The sequence below is a fragment of the Styela clava genome, chromosome 11, assembly GCF_964204865.1.
Source record: "Styela clava chromosome 11, kaStyClav1.hap1.2, whole genome shotgun sequence".
In the NCBI taxonomy this organism is placed as follows: domain Eukaryota; kingdom Metazoa; phylum Chordata; class Ascidiacea; order Stolidobranchia; family Styelidae; genus Styela; species Styela clava.
The window spans coordinates 17301844-17316977 of NC_135260.1; the positions used below are offsets into that span (position 1 = coordinate 17301844).

General features: G+C 35.4%; 1 protein-coding gene across 2 annotated transcripts; it reads left to right on the plus strand.

Moving 5' to 3' along the window:
• Window positions 1-525: 525 nt before the first annotated feature.
• LOC120346933 (uncharacterized) lies at window positions 526-11548 on the plus strand. Of its 2 annotated transcripts, none has more exons than XM_039416725.2 (3): window positions 526-665; window positions 8993-9632; window positions 9915-11548. In XM_039416725.2, exons 2-3 carry the CDS (start codon window positions 9025-9027, stop codon window positions 10993-10995), a joined length of 1689 nt encoding a protein of 562 aa, XP_039272659.2. In that variant the 5' UTR covers window positions 526-665; window positions 8993-9024; the 3' UTR covers window positions 10996-11548. The 2 variants fall into 2 exon arrangements, with proteins under 2 accessions (XP_039272659.2, XP_039272658.2); XM_039416724.2 differs by lacking the exon at window positions 526-665 and adding an exon at window positions 7713-7918.
• Window positions 11549-15134: the final 3586 nt, after the last annotated feature.

A 15134-nucleotide genomic window follows, 5' to 3' on the forward strand; every position in this document is an offset into this window, starting at 1 on the left:
ATGCGCAATAGTATGTTACAATGAGCAGCAATCAGCAATGAGTATATATCCTCAATGATTAAAAAAATCTAAATGGAGGTGCATGGACTATTTGAAACCATAAGGGGTAAGTAAATATGCAATTTCGGCAAATGGGCAGCTACGTACCGTACTGAATTATTAACTTCGTAGTATTTGACAAAGGCTGGCTTTCCCACATGTACTTAACAGTGCGATGCCCGGGTGTGATATACAACAATAGTATTTACCTTACCTTTTTCCGTTTTTTTTTACCTCAACTTTCCAAAATATTAAAATCGACAACAACTGTCAAAGCAGGCACGAACATTATTTGTGCTATGCCTTGGAAGCAGCACACATTCGCTTGTTTTCGTCTCGTTAAGTATGCGCATTGGAGCGTGCTATCGGATACGATCTTCGGCCAAAAATGCCGGAGTTGCGCATCATGTTGTTTAATGTCATTGTATAGACCTACACAAAGGATGGTTGACTATAAGTTTAAAATATCCTTTACGCTCCAGTAATCAGAAGTTACTTTGTCTCGTGTATTTTGCTCATATGGTTTTGCTAATTGACATCAAGCGTACGCAAAAAAGATCGTTTGCTATGACTGCGGCCTTTCCTATCGATGTAGTTTATTTATATCGTCTTCACGGAATGAACAGGTAAGCAAATTAACCCAGAATGTTCTAGAATTTTAACTGTTAAATGTTTAGTGAAAAAGTTTTATGCGGGTGGAAGGCGCCACAGTGAATTCGTCTTGATATAAGTTTTTGTAAAGAAAATGAATTATAATGTTGAATCGTTCGAACGTATGTGTAAGGAACACTTTGCCGTAAACATGTTCTTGTTTGCGTTAAAATTAATAAAACATTTCAGACGTGTTGTTATGAATATTTAAAATCGTTCTTTCAAAGTTACGCCATTTTAGGAAACTGGAACTGTGAAAATCGCCAACAATATTGATAAAGGAAGTTTTAGATCTTGTTGATCATTTTTGTTTTTGAAACAAGCGTTTTCATTATCTATCGACGTGTGCATATTCAAATATCTGCTACGTCAGTGTGGTATTTGAGTTATCTTCTTTTACTCTTTTGACGTTGGTATTAATTAATCAACAACGATGCATGGCGCTGCGGTCTTCATTCGGCTCATACACAGTTCGTGTACAGTATGCTTATCTATTAAAGTTTTAACAATATCGCTGTTTGCGTATAAAGCCAAATCGGGCAATTTTGCCAATTTAGGGCGCGCGTATTGAAATATTTATAGCGCATCGGTCTTGCATAAAAATAGTTGAACTATATCTTATCACAAGTTCGAATATAAGTAGTTTATTGTTATAATGCATATTAAGAGCAGTCGCTGATTTAGGTTTGGTATGTGCTATTGTAGCTGAGTTAAATTGATAATACATTCTTGAGGTTCTTCTCACTAGATATTGCATACGAAACAACAAAAGCTCAAAATTGTTTGCTTTTTCAGAATACGATTACTGTAGTTCCGACTCCGAGACATGTAACTTCAACGCAGTCAGTTAGGGGCAAGTAGTCATCAGGTCATGTTTTTTTACCAGAGAAAGAGATTTGTGAGCTATTATTATTTTTTTTTTTATACTATTAGAATATTCAATGTTGAATTGTAATTCTATGATATAAATGAAAGTAGCTTCATATCTGTGGATGAGCTGCGTTATACTAGTTTGGGAACTTTACGGTACGAGGTTTTCTGTGGCCACATCTATGAGTTTTGGAGGATGGATCGTTTTGCTATATTTTTTTTTACGTTTCTTTTGGCTCTTATGGAAACGGATATTTCACCTTCTTTTTGTTGTTGTATTTTATGTCACCTTCGCCTGACATAACGCATTTGCGCTCCGTGTTCATGTATTTGAGCAGTGAATTTTGTATTTATTGCGCCCATGCGTTGTGTGCAAAACATAGAAATTCTCACTTTTCAAAACTGAAAAACTTTAGACTGACTGTTTTGGGATATTTTATTTTGTAATCAAGTTATTTCCTCCAAAGGCAATTTGAACATGTTCAAACGTCTTATTAAGCGAGTATGATAGTTTTAATTTTTTCGAAGTCGGCTTATTATTCAATTTGGACCTTAAAATACCTTCGGCGATAGCATCCCCCATAACGCCCTCATCAGGTCAGTTTAAACTTTAAATGAATCAGCGTTCTCGCGCTGTGAATCTGAAATTTCAATGCTGTGATTATCATATTTGAAGTTGCCGCATTTGTGCGTGCACCAGCAGTGAACGGCTATTACGGATACACGTGGGATTGCAATTTGTAAAAATCGACTGTCCAAAAAGGTCGATTGTTTCTGCCAGCGTCTTATTTGAGTCGTAAACATCTTTCATTTCAACATTTATTCTCCCCAAGTCACAAATTTTCCTCAACGTATGTTTTTTGACGCGAGGACGACGATAATTACTTTATTATTCTCAAACAACCATGGCACTTGTGTTGTGAGATACAAGTTATTACATAATCATGTGTGACATGATGCTAAGATAAATAAAGGAGTAAAGACGTGACCCAAATTTTCTCGATTGAAAAGTGGCGTTATAAAATACTGAAAATAAAACGGAAACACCATTTAAGTTTTATTTTAGGATGGCCCGTGACAGATGAAAGATGATTTTTAGACATTGAAAATCGCAAAAACATTTTGTGTTCTACAATTAGTCCGGCAGAATCGGGCTTTAACATTGTTTTGGTACATAAAGTTTTTTTTATTGTTTAGATATAATGTAGATGACATAAATAATGATACCTAGATGGGTGTGGAGTATATAATGTTGAGCAATTTTTTTTAAATGGATTTCAAGTATTCGTACCAAGATGACGCACAACCTGAATCCTAACCTGGTACACATGCGATGTTCAGGTTGTGCGCCATCTTGGTACGAATACTTCGGGAGCACCTTTTCGTTAAAAACAATTATTTCATTATTTCATAACAACATGGGTTAGTTTTGAATACATAGTAACATTGCATCTCCTTACAATGTCAGAAATTCAATTTTAGTAGAATAAATGGTAGTTTATTTCACTAATATAAGCCAAGATCCATCGACAGCATCTAGCCACTTTCTTTTGCGCTCGTCAAACTACATTTGTGTTGCTGCGGGCATTTCCTTCTCCTGCTTAAAGCTTAGGGACTTCGGAAATATTTTATTAGTTGAAATGGATTGGAATATTCGACCTCGTCTTTTACTCCGAACAAGGCCATATAAAACCATCCACTGGTATCTAACGATGTGTAACGTGTTTTCTTTTGGAAGAACCGGAACCTTTCAGGTTTATCATTGACTTTGGCCAAATTAAGATATCCTTGTGGAGATAGAAGGTATGCGTATGCGAAACCGAGATGTACACCTGTTATGCCAACAGAGTTGAGTCAAACATTTTGATCACTAGTACATCATACACATTTTCCTGCGTGCTTCGGTTGTACGTAGTAACGCGCACATTTTTGCGAACAAGCATCAAATTCCACTTGTTTATTGAGCTATAGGTTTTTGACGAGCTTTTGTGTATGATTTCATTCCATAGAATTTGTATGCTGTTTTAAAGAATACTAGTTTCAGCTTTTCATTCATTCAAACCGCGTGTTGGAAGTAAGTTTTGTAATACTGCGTGTTGGTTTTCAAATGGTTTAAATATATCCATCACTTGACATCCTTAAATCGGTGATGCCAGTAAATCTTTAATACAAAAAAATCAGTATCATCTGCAATAAAAACAGCAGTACCTACTCAAATGACAGCTGGGGGATGGGATACTCATATTATCTGCTCCATCGCGTGCCTCTTACCAGTTTACATGAGTGCCAATTGGTATCTAATCTCAGCCAGAGACAAAAAGTTTCGGACCGCGGTTGGCGTGACGAAATGTTTTTAAATATATATTCCACAATAAGATTATTTGATGCATATTACTGAAAGTTACGCCTTATATGTCTTTTCCCATTGCACTATTCCTTTACTGATAATCAATAATATGACGCTCATCTGACATAGTTTTTCAAGTGTGTAGATAGGTATAATCTTTTCCACGCTGTTCAGACGGGAATGCGCGAATATATCTGAGAATCGCTAATATTAGTTTGCAATGCGATGAAATCCCATCTTGGCATTTCTGCCTCTCGCAATTGCTGCGTATATTTATCGGAGAAGTTCTGTGGCGTGGTTATCAAATGAAGAACACATGGGAGTATTTTTTCCACTTCTCTACTACTCTCAAACCTTGACATTTCGTCAAATCATTTTTCAATTCAACCTTTTTTTTAAACATCCCCAACAGCCACAATTAATTCACCGTATATATATCTTTCATTGTCGAGAATAATACTGAAATCATAAAATCTAAAACCCGTTTTCGTGAATTTTTTTTTTTTGTAGCTGAATTCGAGGGACAGCATGACAATAGGCAAGAGAAGCACGGTAGCCTCTCATAGTTTATGACAGGGTTTCCTAAAAGGGGACCACGGCCTCCTTGGAGGCCACTGATCGGTTATCTAGGAGCACGAACAAACAGATGGAAATGAGAATATATAATAACAATGTATTTTTATAGAAGAGAAGGAGCAAAAGTGTTGAAAGTCTTTGGTAGTTTGAAAAGTATTGGCATGGAACATAAGAATGAACTACATTCTTTCCCAGGGATATACTATAAAATGTAGCAATTTTCTCATTCTTGTTCTCGTGATAGCATTATCTTTCACTGCATCGTCGTGATCATCCCGCTGCATAACAATCCTTGCTAGCAAATAATTGACTGTTTCCACCGGGTGTATATCCACTTGAACCACTGCCGACTGCATTAGCAGGCTTGTATTGTTAATTGCAACAAAAGCGGGTATTTTGAAATAGTACTCTTTATTTTACGCGTATGTTTCAACAGTATTTCCATATATATGGGTCGCGACCCAAAGCTGGGTTCAAAAAATACCTAAAAGTTATTGATTTTTATTTCCTAGTAAATTTGGTGCTTCCGTAGTTTGTGCACAAAGATGGCGCACAACCTGAACATAGTATCGTGACAGGTTAGGTTTCAGGTTATGCGCCATTATGGTGCACAGATTTGATGAAAAACGCTAATACAAATATCAAGCCGTAAAAAAAATTGCTCAAGGCTGCAAACTCCACACCCATGTAGAAATGATGGGCAATAACCCCAAGATGGATAATCACCCATAAAAAAAACTTTATGTCTGAAAACAAAGTTGGGCCCAAAAAGGCCCCTCATCTGCCGGACTATTACCGACAGGGCCTGACATGTATAATACCGTAATTAATGTAAAGTATATTTAATTCATTTTTTGAAATAAATTTACTCTCTGGGATATTATCGCTGACTTGAATTTTTTCTTACGGTGATAACCTCAAAATAATGAGTTGGCAGCATTGCGATGAAACGGAATATATAATAACGGGACTCGTCTTATTTACCGGGTAGACTTATTCGCCAGGAAATACGGTATATATCGGTTGATATGAGGCCTGAAAAGCTTCAAACATATACTAATAAGAGACACGGCTTCGCGGACGTAAATTGCACAAAGCCTCTCAATGCTTCCTACCGGTACATAGGAAGACAGGTGCAATTCGTGATTTAACTACAACGTTATATAAAAACGATTTATTTTGTATACCCGGAATTCGCAACTGGGCGTATTGGTCAATGATATTATTTGACGCTAATAGCTAATATGACAACACAGAAATATTCCACCTTTTCTCGCAAGCCAAACAAAAGTAAATTGTTGCGGTGAAAGCTTGTCTCAACACTTACTGTGTTAGTTGCATTCGTTGTTCAAAAATTTTTATTGGCTTTTTATTCTAGACTTTCATCGTAAATTGATGTACCATACTCCACCAGAATGACCAGGTAAGGTTATTTTGTGCAGTAATATGCGTTGCAAAAGGAAGTAACTGAGCTATTTTGTAACAGTGCAAGCAGGTTGATTAAAAGCGCTTTATCGTCAAATGCATCAAGTGGAAAATTACTGATATAAGAGTCGCAATCGGTCATGGACACGCGAAGATAAATATAAATATCAATCTTTATAGATGCCTTTTAAAACGTGATATTAATGTCTAAGGCTCTAAACAATTTAAATCAACAAAAGGTTAGAGCTACAGCTAAGTGAACGAAATCGGCAAATTGCAGATTTTGGGGAAAATACTTATATTATAAGTTTAAATACTATTACGAAAGCGTCCTTCACGTACAAATTTTCTGCATTTATTGGAAAAGAGAGTTTAAAAGTAGCAGTTGAAAATTGCTTTCAATACTCGTGCGTGAATTTCATGCCTAAACTTTTTGACCTATTTTTTATTCTAAGTCAAGTCTGTTGACTTAGAATTGAGTCTGTCAAGAGCTTATCAATACAATTTTTAATATAATGCTACTACGGCAACTTTTGGGCGTTGAAGCGTGAAAACTGACGTGTATCCCAAGGCGGATTACCAGTAGATTACGTCAAACTAGAATGAGTCTTCACATGGACCCTATGCAGTTTGACGTCATACTTCCGTTGTTTGTTTGTATAAAATTTTTCACGTTTCAAATAACTAAGTATTGCTCGATGATATCGTTTCGGACAGCTGCATGCTAAAGATGTAGCATAAATAGTTACATGCAAGCATCTGTCATAACTGGTACTGGTGTCTCAAAATTATGATCTAGTACCGTAACGTTTAGTCCGTGTCGCGATGGGCTACTACTGATAATAACCATTATTTTTATTTTAGTATATCGTATTTTATATCAGTGTGCTTTGTAACATGATACGAAGCTATCCGGTTTGTTGGTTCAACAACGAATGCTTGTGATACAATACCTATTTGGCGCTTTTAGGTATGCCACAGAGAGGTTGAAGACTTTAAAAAGCATACATATTGTTTATCGGAATCAATTAAGCTGATGGCAATAAGATAGAGAATTTTGGAATAAAATTATCTCTCTCAGCGAAGAAATTCCGTTCCACTAAGCAGCTGATTTTTCTCATTTTGAGAGTACAAGTTGAGTAATCTGATCGTTGTTTTTTTAAATCTTTTTATTTCAGCAGCATAACTTTACTGTGACATATATCGTATTATCATATAATCTTACCAAAAAATTACCCGAAAGGATTGAATGCGCGAACGAAATTTATACCATTCAATTTGAACAAAATTCTTTGCTGTCATATTATTGATAAGGTTGTGATGAATTAATTTTTTTATATGTCTATATTTGTATATAAGGCTACATAATATAATAATTACATGTTTAAACAGCTAAAAAGCTACTTTAAAGTTTAAATATTTGAAAATTTAGTCTGATGTGAAGAATTTCGGAACAAGTTCATATTCAGTGTTTCTTATACCAATATCAATTTCAAATTACATTTAAGGTTTGTTATTATAAGTTATATCCCGTATATAATCTTACCAAAAAATTACCCGAAAGGATTAAATGCGCGAACGAAATTTATACCATTCAGTTTGAACAAAATTCTTTGCTGTCATATTATTGATAAGGTTGTGATGAATTAATTTTTTTATATGTCTATATTTGTATATAAGGCTACATAATATAATAATTACATGTTTAAACAGCTAAAAAGCTACTTTAAAGTTTAAATATTTGAAAATTTAGTCTGATGTGAAGAATTTCGGAACAAGTTCATATTCAGTGTTGCTTATACCAATATCAATTTCAAATTACATTTAAGGTTTGTTATTATAAGTTATATCCCGTTTATTGACGAAACCATAATCTTTTCTTCATTTAAAAAATACAAGCCTTCGCAATATGTCACGTGGAGGCTATTTTAATTTAGTAACACTATTCCAAACAACATCATGCGATGACTGGAGTTTTCCATAAGAATACCCAACTTTTTAAATCGTCAGGTTAGTAATTCATTTACGTAAAAATTGGTGAAAAGTGGGTGATGTGTGGTCCGTGGATGGTGCATGCTACCTGATGCTGTAAACAAACTTGTGTACTGTGATAATAAGGGATTTGGAATTGTTTGTATGTGCCGAAAATATACCTGAAAATTCGTTACATTTACTGCTGCTGCTTTTGTACTTGCCAATTTGACTTACTCAAGTTCGTGACTTATGCTAAAATACAAATGGGAAAGTCTCGATCAGATGAATGGATTGACTCAGATCTTCTTTGTGGTTGTGGTTACATTTTCTTTCACTGAATAAGACAGTCTAGCTGCTTGCTGACATATATGCATTATGTAAATTACAGAATTTGAATGCAGGGGCCGAAGAATAGATTTGGCATATGCGACAATGAGCCGAGCTTAGTATTCAAATATTTCTTCTGATAAAGTAAATTAGTATTCACACCGAGATATTGGATCCCCAAGTGTAAAGTATTTTAAAAACAATTACCTATTTCCAATCAAAAATATTTTCCAAGTTTGTGAAATATGTCTGAAATGCCTCGTTACAGTCTATTTGCAAACAGATTATTCGGTGCATATATGTTATTAAACATTATTTAATACTAATGTAGACTCATTTTATGGTAACAGCTTATAAATCGGCTCCAAAGTTCATTTCTTCGAAAGCAAGATTGAGCAAAAAATTTATAATTTTATTATACTCGTTGTTCACGATATGCCCAGAGGTATTTTCGAAAAGCATTTAATGGATAAAAGATACTTATGTATCAAAACAACCTTTTATTAGTGTCATCTTATCGGTGTTATATTCAACGTATTGCGCTCGTATTGAGCAACGTATCTGCGAGTATTTTCCAGTGAAATATCTAATAATAGTATGGTGAGAAGAGAAGAGCAAGATATTCCGTATGTTATAAATTCTGTATTGCTCATAAGTCACAACGCACGCGAGCTCAAACCAAGCATGTCGAGATGTACTGTATTTGACTGTACTAGCCAATTTAGTTGCAGCCAACTGAATTAAAATGATTACCCCGTTTATCTTATACTATTGTTTTTACAGAAAAATGTAAGATACTAACTATTACTAACAAAATGAGACAAGTCTGCTTCAATTTTTGTAATATATTCTTATTACTGATGGTGTTCGGAAAGTTTGCTGATGCAATAGAGGAAAGAAACAAAGATTGGTGCAAGTTCTTCTATTCGAAATATTTGTTGCTTATGGAAACTGACCAAAAAGATGACAGATTGGGAGACTTGCTAAAAGTTCTTAAATCGCGTGATTGTCCGCAGTTTCAGCAAGAGTGTATCAAACAAACTTTTAATTTCAGTAAATATACAAGTCTGTTGTATCTACGTTTTTGTAATAAAACAGCTTTTATTGATACCTGTGGAAATCAATGGATGATTAATCAAACTGGACATTCAATACTGCAAAGAATCGTTGATAGAAATTCAACTACTGGAGACTCTATCAAACGTATTCCCGGCGTATACTTCGAAGAACAAAAGTATTCTAAAGACGAACTTCTTGATCCTTGTTTCCAATCATCACTGCCCTTTGCCGACAATTCAGCAGAACAAAAATACTTCGAATTGAGAGAAATACATATGCCTTTCTGTGGAATTGTTTGGTGTGCGATTCCATCTTACGCATTGACAACTTATAAAGTATCGATTTCGTGGTGTATGCCCAGTCGGTGAGTAAGTAGTATAATTTGTAAATTTTTTCAAGTATAACTTTTTATACCAAGTTTAGAACATTAGTCGACTCAATAGTTTATGTGTACCGTGGTAAAATTTAGATCTTACTAAGAAAGTTGGAAACCGTTCGTGATGTTTGTACTAACAATCAATGCAATAAGTTAATGTTAAAATTTGGTTATTTTACATAATTACAACAAGATTGTTTGAGGCTGTCATGATTGTATTAGTCTACTAAAAAATTACACATTGGGCTTACAAACACATACTTTTTACAGATGCATCGTGATCCTCTACACCCTGATGGTCGTTGCAGGGTTACTCAGTTGTGCAATAACACTGGCGAACACTACGGTGCTGATCGTATTTTTATCAAGCAAAAGCAATCAAATAAATAGTCAGAAAATTTATAAAATATCAATTGCGGTGGCGGATTTGATAGTTGGAGTCCTCGTGATACCTTCGATGGTAGAAACAATGAGGCGAACATTATTACCACGAAAAGTTGACGGAGTACATAAGCTGCACACGAAAATAACGAGCGAAGCTTATTCTGATACTTTCATAAGCTTGTCTGGGTTCTTTACTTCGTTGTCAATCTCGGTATCAATATATTCGTTAATGATGGCAAGCATTGATAGACTACTTGTAGTATATCGACCACTTTCTTATGAGAAATTTCGAGCCATTTTTACAGCAAAAATAGCAGTAGCGGTTGTTTGGATTTGTGCATTACTTTACTCGATTCTTCCGTTTATCGTGAAAGAAATATATCTTTTGCCTCTGGCATCGATGATCGTAGTAATGCAAGGCGAAAATAGCCCAATTTTGTATGCGGTTCTTCTGGGCGTCCCACTCGTAATACTTTGGAGTACAAATATTGCAATGTTTATTTTGTTCAAAAAGAATGAACAAAAAACTCAATTGAACGATGACGAAAGTCATCTCATAAAAACTCTAGCTATCATGGTAGGAGTATTCACTATTTGTGTTGTTCCTGCAACCATTGTTATATTTTGTCATCTCGCGATGGGAGACGTATGGCCTGGAGACCCGGTTACATTTGACGAAAAGAAGTTTATGAATATCAAATCATCTGTATCCGTGGGAACTATTGTCATATTATCAAACAGCCTCTGGAACTTTTTTATATACAATGGAAGAAGCGAAGAGTTTCAATCAAATCTTAAGTCACTGTGTAAACGACTGATGCGCGTGTTGATGTTTCGTAAAACGTTGCGGCCGAAGTTGATCATTGCTTCAAAATCTCAAGAAATTCCACTCACGTATAACCCAAACAGTCCATCCTCGGAAATACCCCTCACCTGCATCACATCTAAAGATTCACAAATTACGTAAAATTCTCAGTTGGTCAAATCCTTTAACTGCTTAAAATACATAACATGGTCCCATTTAACGTTTTTATTACAAATTTCCGTTCTGAAATGTGTCCTTCGGCCCTTAAATCTATTTTATACCATGCTCAGAACAAAATCCTTGGTTGAAATACTATTGAAAACAATGTTTCAACAGGCTGCCGGTGTAGCAGTAATCTTAATTAGGGAAAACTTTAGTTTAAACGTAAAGAGGTTGACTTCCGATTTGGTCTGAATTCAAAGAGATTTACTTTTGGATCCCCGAGTAAGATACCTCGACTAAGTCGATTAGCAGGGTACAAACGTTGCAAATTTTTAGATTTTAAATCAATGTATAACCAAAATATTAAAACGTTTTAGTTGTTTGATTTCATAACCTATTTATGTCCACTGAACCTCATAAAGGACAACGGCATTTTTTATCCTATTCTATATTTTTAATAGTATATTATATATAGCATTATGATCGTTTTATTTATGCAAATAGGATTTTGTATTTATTTATTTAATAAAAGCATAGCTTTAATGCCATCACATTTCACGTGAATTTGTCGAGATCGGTAAATTGACCTTTTTCATAAATTTCAAAAAGGCACAAAGATGGGTGAATGAGCTTTTTGGTAATATTCAAATAGATAGCTTTTTTGATTTAACCTGGGAAAATGGTGATTTAACCGGAATAGGCCAGCATAGCGAAATGTGTAGCGTTTACAATATTTTTAAAACTTTATCCAATCGATCGCACTTTTTATTTAGGGTAGTCCACGAAACCTCTGTTCGGTTAAAGCCGCCAGAAGTTCATCTGAAACAAATAACTGGCCAACCAATTTCATACCCGACATGGACTGGTAACCGGACGAGATGTTATGGTTCGCCATATGATTGAGTCGTCTTAACCGCTTTCATCTCCCCCGGGATAAATAGGTAAAATCTATCTTACCTGCCCCCCAATCAACAAAAAGTGCCACTTCACTGGTATCATAGCTTTAATTGGTTGTACCCGTATCACTATCAAGATTTTCCCCTCAAGTGGAGGTTAAACTGAAGTCTTCATAAATAGAAAAGGTTTGAGTCATTCGCGATGCCAACACGATTTTGATAAGAGCTATGGTTGTTATCACTATATGACACCATAATCGGCATTTTCCATATCAGTTTGTGCACGACGGAGGAGTGTGTAATCGCTTTTTATTTGAAGATAATAGGTATGGCAGAAAATCTCATTTTATGATACTAATTCTATGCGAAAGACAGAAAGTGAAAACCCATTGCACTATACCACAAGGCCAAAAATTGAACAATGTTTTTGTATATTGAAGCGAGATTTCCTAGGTTGGAATAACCCTGACCATGATTAATGCAGTTGATCACATGCAAAATTTCGCCGTACCGGATAAATAAACCGGCAACATTTGTCTAACTCTAAGACAAAGGCACATGTATAGACTAATCGAATTTGTATCAAAGAAATACTGTTTCAACAAGTGCAGGAGATGCTTTTTGTGATGTAATAATAATACAGCAGTATTTTGAAGGCAACTGTTGATCGGGACAAGGTTTATCTTCAACTCAATAGCAGATAAACAATGGGTGACCCTGAAACCTTTACATGAGGTAATAAAGCGCAAGCAGCTTCGCGAATGTCGATGGACAGGGAAGCAAGCTTGCAGCGAACATTTGGTATTTTTCCTGTATATTGATCAACAACAAGAGAGCGAACAAAGAAACTCGCAGGAAACTTCACATTAATTGACTAACGGTGGTTCATCTTACTAGGGTTACCATATCTAGAAAGACAAAATCGCTGACAAAAGTTTAATGAGCAACATTGATCAATTTCGCAACCAAAACACTTATGCTGTACAGTTTTATGGTTTAAATTCACGTTGTATCCTGCCGTCGCTTTCTCGTTAGAATAAAATAAATGCAGAACAAAACGAAAGGAGCAAAATTGTTGCTTAATCTTTAGCACTAGTGACTAAACGCTGGCACGGAATAAATTTCAGGTAAAGGGAGTGCAATCCGTGTTGCACAAAAATGCTAGAATGTGACATATCTCTGAAAAAATAGGATTTCGTGGATGCGCAATATCTGAAAACTCGAAGATTTGAGGCAGTGATTCACCGTATTCGAAAATCCCTGACATTTAAGCACTTTGTAATATTTTTCCCTGACCCAAATTTGACCACTAAAATCCCGGACATGTCAGGGAAAAATATGGCGTATAGCAATTAGCAACCCTAATCTATACTGTACTCTGTCCGGTGACCGAAATAAAGAAGTATATTATAGTGTTATAGTAGGTTACAATCATTAACCACTGAAAAACATCATTTCAAGCATCAAACTCAATTTCAAAGCAACTACTGTAGTCAAGTATTTGAAGAGTCAAGCGATTTTTCACAACAACAACATAATAACAAAACGAGCTGTATGTCCACCGATTGTCCAATAATCCAACATTAACCATTGTAGAAAAAACTCTAAAACTAATGAAAGTCGGGTCGTGTGTTCCTAGACTATTAGAAATGTTTCCCATTGTTCCGTTACATGAGGTGCTCTGTTTGTGTATTTTCCAGTTGATACTATTATTAATTCCACCAGTTTGTCAGTTTTACGCTAAGGTTCAACATCAGTCAGTGTTTTTTATCCCACTTTTATTCGACGGCTTGCCCAGCTCTCTAATATCCGGCTTCAACTTTGCCACATATAAACGGAAGGCAGTCAAACATATACTTCGTATATTGTTTATAATGTTGGGTGACACACCTTATCAAAGGCGATTTCAATGCTATGACTATTATCATCCGAAAATTTTAGAATGGTTACCAAATTGGAATTACAATCTGGGTTCGTAGGGTCTATGGTAGACCCATACCTACTATACTCACTACGTTCACTCGGCAACAAATCTCTGTATTGACTTACTCTTTTTTGTAATTCTAGGAACAATGAAGCATTTTCATGCATATTATCTCCACTTCTTTGGAGACCATTTCCTCTACCTGTTCTGGCGTACGTTTACTAAACGTATATTAAAAATTTTCATCCAATCAACCCTCATACGTAATTTCTTCAACGTCTGCCAAATTTATCTCGCTCAAACTTCCTGTTTCTGGTTGTGTCGTAACCGTTCCGCTGTCACCGGTTTCCCGACGTCTCTTCTGGCTTGTTCCGTTGTCTGTCGATGTTGTTCTATTCATCCAAGTACCCTGGGACCATTTGTCTACTCTAGATACTCCATTCATAGCTCTAAATCGCTTTTTATATTATCCCAGTCTAATTTGAGATTCTTTCTTGATCGAATTAGTTTGCCAAATAGTGAATCAACAATACTAGATTCCCCAAAATTAGCTTTACTTCCCTCAAAAATAAATTTCTTCCGGATTGTAATTGTAACCATGAATCTGCAATCTATCTTTTTGCACCTTCACCTGTAATCTGTCTATTCACGGTTTCTAATTTTTTTTTAGCATATCCCATTTACAGTGCGGGCAATTCATTTGCTTTGTGAGTAGTCGATGTTTTTTCAGGAACTCTATACACCTATACGGGTCTTCCTGAAACACTCCTTCTTGATACTCCTTCTTCTCGTTTTTTCGTAAATAATCCATGTTAATATATTGATAACCTTTTTCCAACTTGCTATTTCGTGAATATCGCAATTTTATGTTTACAGTTTTGTTAGTGAGCTGATGGGCTTGTATTTTTCCTGATCATTAGTGTGTCAGGCTTGCGTTTTATGGTTCATGTTATCCGGGTTTCGGGTGTCCGCCATTTTGGTTCACATACTTCGGGAGCGCCTGCAAATGATCAGTTAGTAGTCATAATGTACCAGATTTTAGTTTTTTTCTGCCGACTTTCAAGTTGTTCTTGAGTTCAGGGTTTGTCCTCAGTTTTCGGATGTTTTAATTGTATACATTGTTTTCTTGCCTTGTGTTCGTAATTTTCATTGTACCTTTTCTGTCCTGTTAATTTTATTGGCGTAGTTGGTTGTGTTAAGTTTTCAGATTGATAATTATTAAATTGATCAAAATAAGTTGAAGTTGAAGTGAATAAGTTGAAAATAAGTTAAAATTGAAGTCAATATTGAGAAGATTGACAATAGATCATATTAGAAGA